We start from the raw sequence: 6,000 nt of genomic DNA, 5'->3' as shown, positions 1-6,000 counted from the left end.
GTAGTAGCAAATCATTTCTGGTCCAGATTCAGCCTCAAGGGTTATGCCCCCTTTGTCAGATGATCAAGAGCAAGGAATCTGGTGCTTGACAGAATCTAAAGCTGGGTCTGTAAAACACAGGAAAGAGAAATCCGTGCATTCCTGGACTTCAGGGACCCCAACGCGCCCCCCGCCCCGCTTGAAAGGGCCGGAGCCGGCGGAGCGCCGCCGCCCGCCGCCGCCAGGGGGCGCTGTTTCCCGTCGGAGGGCGCGGGCCGCCCCGGCCTTCCCCTTTAAGGGCGGGCGCTCCCCTTTAAGGGCGGGCGCCGTTACTAAGGGGGCGCGTGAGGCGCGGAAACCGAATCGCGGCGCGCGGGAGGGTGTCATGGCGGCCGCCTGCCTGGTGAGGGGGAAGCGGCTTTGGCTGCCGGGGCTGGGCTGTGCGGGGGGGAGCCTGGGCCTGGTGCGGCTGGCGCTGGGTTGTAGGGAGGGGGGAAGGCCCCGGTTTGGGGGGGGGGGGGCTAGTGCTGCCGGAGCTGGGCTCAGCGGGGCGGGGGGGTCTAGTGTTGCCGGGGCTGGACTGTGTGTGGGGCAAGGCCCAGGTTTTGGGGGGGGGAGGGAAGGCCTAAGCTTGGGGGAGGGTTTAGCGTTGCCGAGACTGGGCTGCACGGGGGTAAAGACCCGGGTTTGGGGGGCGTAGTGCTGCTGGGCTTGGGCTGTGCTGGGGAGAAGGGCCTGGGCCTTGTTTGGCTGGGCTGTGCGGCAGGTGAAGGCTTGGAGGCCTTAGTGTTGCCAGGGCTGCGCTGTGCAGCAGGGGCACAGGCCTGGGCTTAGTGGGGCCTGGAGCAGCTGGGGCTGGGCTGCGGGTGGGGGCTAGGTTGGGGGGGTGCTAGTGTAGGCGTGTGAGTGTGGTGGGGGGGGCAGGTTTGGGGTTAGGGGGAGCCTTGGGCCAGTTGAGGCTGGGCTGTGGGTGTGGGGAGGGTCAGGCCTGGGCGTGTGGAGCCTGGTTCTTCAGAACCTGGATGCTTTTTGTGCACACTTGGTGGGGTACTTGGGGGGGGGGGGGAAACTATGGTTAGCTGGAGCCTTTGCTGGAGCAAACTGGGGGGATTCTGTGGTCATGTTCTGGGAGGGAGTAGGCCGGGGCCTGAGAGGGTGCTGTGGTCTGCTGGAGATGGTGTGTGGGTGTACAGACTAATTCTTGTGTTTGTAGGGGGCAGGTGAGGAAGGCTGGGGGCAGGCAGTTGCTGCGCTGCCAGAGAAACAGTCTGTGTGAATGGGAGTGGGGTTTGGGAACTGATAAACCTGTTCTGAAGCTTGGCCAAATCTTTTACTTTGTTATAATGGTTCTCTCTGCATTTTTTTCACCTGATCCCCCCCCCCCCCCCTTGCTTGGCCTTTGCTGGAACCTTCTGTGTAGGGAGACACTGCATGTGTCAGCCACAGGGAAATGGTAGCAGTCAGTCCTTTTTGTTGTTGTTCTGATATTACCTGTCTGTTTTGATGGGCATGCTAACTCTTGCAAGTTTGTTCCTTTTGTGCAAACAGTGAGCTCTTGGCTACATCTGGGCTGAGCTGAGCAGCTGTAAGAACAAAGCTGTGCTCGATTGCTTGCTCAGGTGGTGCATCAACATGACTGATCTGTTCCAAAGCCAGCTCTGGTGTCTCTGCACCAGGAGCAGTGGGAAGCATTTTGCAGATATGTACAAATGGTTTGCACAAGTTTGTTAAGATCTAGGTGGTTATATCAGCTTGGATAATTTTCCCTTTTCAAACTTGTAAATATATGCAAAATTCACAATTTGTATTGCGAGATGTACATATCTGTAGCAATGAGGTAAGGTGTTAGTGGGAGACATAGACCCATTTGAAAACATTAAAATCCATTTGAGGAGCTGGGCAGCCCACATCCTATCTCTTTATGAGGCTGCCGTGCTAAATCATAGACTGTCTTACCTGCAAGTGCTTCTTTTGCCAGGTATTTCATATAAGATGCTGAGTATCTGAGTCCTTGCATTATGGTATAGGACCATGACTTGTTTTATGCTTTCGTGGGATTGTGGAATCAGTCTGGCAGCAGCGTGAAAAGCAGAGTAAAGAACTTTAATTCACTGGGAGTATATTGACTTAGGATCAGGGAGGAAGGATGCATAAACAGTCTTAGAACTTGCTGGTTTTCTGCCCCGAATTCTTGGGCTTGCATGGCATGAACATATGGTTTGGTTAGCTTGTCACAAAAATAAAATGCTTTTATTGTGCCAAGATAGCTCTTAATCTATAGTCTCTAAACATTATTGTCTTTTAGGAAGATCCATCCCTAGAGAGACACTTCAAAGGCCACAGAGATGCTGTCACTAGTGTGGACTTCAGTCTCAATAAGAAACAACTGGGTAAATCATCTCTCTGTGTTTTGATGGTCAGGAAATAAAGAAAGAATGTGTCTCAGTTAAATGAAGGGAGCTGTGGAGGTACTGAGTTATAAAAGAGCAAATATCTTATTTTCAGGTTTAAGAGGTATATGTTTCTATGCGTGCTTTAAAAAATTGTGCTGCTAAACATAGAGGTGGTTGATTGTGTGCATCCTGCTAGAGCTTTAGGGGCATCTAGCATTGCATGTCACTTCACGTGCCATGCTTTCAAGTAGTACGCTTAAAGTAAAACCTTACTCTTCCTTCCCCTGCACAAGAGTCTTTCCTCCTCCATCTTCCACTGGTTATGCCAAGGCTTGTGTCGTAGTTGCTATCTACTGAGCCAAGCTGTAGTCAGCTCTCAGCTGTGCATTGAGAAGGAACCAGTAGGTTTTTTGGCTTTTAGTGAAGTCATTGCTCAGAGCAGTCTACATGCATGGTGGATGTGTGAGAACATCACTTTGGCTTGCAGAGAAGTAAGGCAGAAATGATGGAAGACCACTAGCTATAGGTAGCTGTATGGTACCTGTAATAATCCTGTTCTGATCTAGCAGCCTACAAAACACTCTGGAAGTTGGAGGGAAATTAATTTTAATCGAATTCATCTTGGACCCCCAGTCTTGGAATACCTTCTGCTGTTTTTATTGTTGTCTACTATCTTTTTCTTTCCACTCCCTCCATCTTTACTTGCAGAGCAATAATTCATTCTGCATCTGCATCAGTGATTGTGTTTGTGGATCCCTAAAACTTTATCCAGAGAGTACAAATCTGTTTAGCAAGGATGCTTTGAATGTAGTTTAGCATTGCTTTCTATTGGCCTTTCAGAAGTAGCGCATGGGCCTTGGCTTCCTCTTACTAGATCATGAAAGTGTTATTCTTGGTATTCGTTATACATGAGATCCAGTAAGAAAGGAAACAAATTCTAAGAATTGTTTTTCTTTAGTTACTGTCAGGTCAGTCACGTATACTTGACTCTTTCTAGGAGGTTTATAAAATTTATCTCCACCTTCCTTCCTTTACCACCCCCCAAAATAAAGCAACCAGACCTAAAGGACTAGGTCTTTGTTATTCCATTAGATTGTTGGCTCAATCCAGTAATGATAATAGTTACTGTCAACAGGTCACCAGCATCCTATTCAAGTGCTTTATTGAGATGGTAGAGCATTATTTTCCTTAAATTATGTAGCACTGGAACTGGGGAAGCTGTCGTATTGCAATTTAGTATCTTTACCAGACAGTGACTTAGTGTAGTTGTAACTAAAGTTTAAATGTCTTGATATTGTCTCCCCTTAAATCTTAATATCCTTAAGGAAAGATGTTGCCTGCATGAAACAAAATTAAAAAAAAAAAACTCAATTGAAGTGACAAATAGATAAGACTTCTCTTCCCCCCCATCCCCAGGGGACATGCATAATGAATGACCCTGTTTGAAATGGGCATATATTAATCCTGAATCGATAGCAGGAAAAGAGATAACTATTATTTTTGTGTTGAAATGACTGTGAAATAAAAGGACATTTCCAGCAAAAGCTATTTGGTATTTTGCCATAATGCTAATGAACTGAAATCTCCTTGTAATTATCCTACTGCAGTATCAGAACCTACCATCAAACTGATCCTTTTTTTTCCTTGGAGCATTTTAAGCTTTCCCTGGAGATGTGCCCCACTTGGCACTTGGGCAGGGAGATACAGATGCAGCTTTGGTTTGTTGGCAGGCTAAGATGCGTATACCCTGTACTTGCCTGTGGAAAATCTACAAAGTTTTCTGTTATTTAGGCATAAAATTGATTTGAAGTGGTATTTTTACTGTCACTTTTTCTGAGACTTGCCACCTAGTATTTTTCTCTTTGCTAGGTTGCCCCTGCTATATATTTGCCCTTCTGCAAATCACTAGGATCCCTGTGTTGCACACTTGCACGGCATGGTAGGCTTTAGGGGAAGAGCAACTCTTCGGTTTCCCCTGTGCTGAGTTGGTACTGGGACCTGAGCCGGGGAATTTTAGACTGAAATGAAGTTGCATTTGGGAAAATTTTTGCTTAGTGTTCTTGGCAGGGACCAGTTTCTCTCCCTTCAGACAGGGAGAGGTGTATAGCTTGTATGAAGTTCAGTGGCATGGGGAAGTCTGGGAGCTCTCATTTGAAAAATGTGCTGCTGTCAAGTTGGAGCTGGCCAAGAGAGCCGGCATCTGCCCGCAGCAGTGTGTCCCGCAGGGATGCTAGGCAAAGCAGGCAGCCTGTGTTGAACAAGACGGGGTAAGTTATGCTTGCAGCAGGTGTAGCATGCGCACCTGATTTCTGCCTCCTGTTTGCATGACCCTTTGCTCCTGCTGCTGAGGGAGACCTTGGAATAGCAGCATCTGTCCTCGGGGACAGCCTCATTTCAGTAAGTCAAATCTCTGCTCTCTGGGATCTCCCTCCAGCCCCTTCTCTTCTCTTCTGCCTTTGGTCCTTTCCTTTCTCTACTCTTCCTGTTAGGAGCAGGCCCTTGCTCTGTTCCATCCCTTTCTCAGGAGCCCAAGAGTAAAGGCAAGTTGCAGTTACTGGGCTTCTTAACAGGTGAGGGTAGAAGTAGACATGAGAATGGAAAAGTGGGTGTGAGTAGAGGGACTGCTTCCCAATAAAAAAGAAAAGCTATGAGATAAGCATTCTATGGATGAAGGTTATGTGGTTCCTTAGCGTGTGTTTATTTAGAAGTTTTGCAACTTTTGCATGGCTTTTGCCTCTGTAGCTATTGCATGAACTGACTCTTAGTGGTAGAAATGTCAATCCATCTGATACATGACTCTGTTTGAATTACTAATATACAATATGCAACATGTTAACAAGGTTTAATGCTCAAAGGACAATGTGCTTGAGATTGCTGGAAGCTGTGATATTGAATTGAGTGTGAAAGATAGTTTAAGTGTAACTGGAGAAGAATTAATGTAAGCTTGTTTTTGTGTGTTTTTTCTTTTTCCTTTCCATTTTCAATTCAGCAAGTGGCTCAATGGATTCGTGCTTGATGATCTGGAGTATGAGACCTCAGATGAGAGCCTATCGCTTTGTGGGCCACAAAGATGCAGTGATGTGTGTTCAGTTTTCACCCTCTGGCCACCTTGTGGCTTCAGGCTCTAGAGATAAAACAGTTCGTTTATGGATTCCCAGTGTGTAAGTATATACTAAGTTTAACTATGGTTTGAGATTTCTCCCTTTTCTTGATAGCAGTTCTCCATGTCTAGAATTGGGAATTGTTTAAAGGAATGGACAACCATTTTACCTGGCAGTTCTGACAGAGGAGAGGTAACTTAACTTGGTCTTGAAAAAGTGTTGAAAATGAAACTAAAATCCTTTGCAAAGCTTAGAGTGTCAGTATTAACTTCTGCTAATATAACAAGCCATTTAATATAACTCAGCAATGGCTGTTTGATGCTTCTTCCCCTCCCTCCCCTTGTCTTTTTTCTTGGCAAATTGCTCCTTTGCTTCTCTGCCAGTGTTAAGTAAGGTGCTGAAGCACAAGTTGGGGTTTAGTGATGGAGATACCTGTTCTGTGATCAGGGTAGAGGTTACTAAATTGCCTGCTTGCTGTAGTCCACCAAACTTATGTAGCTTTTAATCTTTATTTCTTGGTCTAAAGG

General features: G+C 46.6%; 1 protein-coding gene across 2 annotated transcripts in view; it reads left to right on the top strand.

The window, feature by feature from the left end:
• The first annotated feature begins 317 nt into the window (after positions 1-317).
• Positions 318-6,000, top strand: part of POC1A (POC1 centriolar protein A) — a 67,351-nt gene continuing 61,668 nt past the window's right edge. For both annotated transcript variants that reach the window (XM_067303195.1, XM_067303194.1), the window contains exons 1-3: positions 318-382; positions 2,285-2,369; positions 5,362-5,533. In XM_067303195.1, the coding sequence (XP_067159296.1) occupies positions 365-382; positions 2,285-2,369; positions 5,362-5,533 (275 nt within the window). In that variant the 5' untranslated portion in view covers positions 318-364. The remainder of the gene's footprint in view (positions 383-2,284; positions 2,370-5,361; positions 5,534-6,000) is intronic.

This window comes from Apteryx mantelli, chromosome 12, assembly GCF_036417845.1.
Source record: "Apteryx mantelli isolate bAptMan1 chromosome 12, bAptMan1.hap1, whole genome shotgun sequence".
NCBI lineage: Eukaryota > Metazoa > Chordata > Aves > Apterygiformes > Apterygidae > Apteryx > Apteryx mantelli.
Note: the sequence above shows the minus strand (reverse complement) of the source record. Positions and strands in the feature narration are given on the sequence as shown.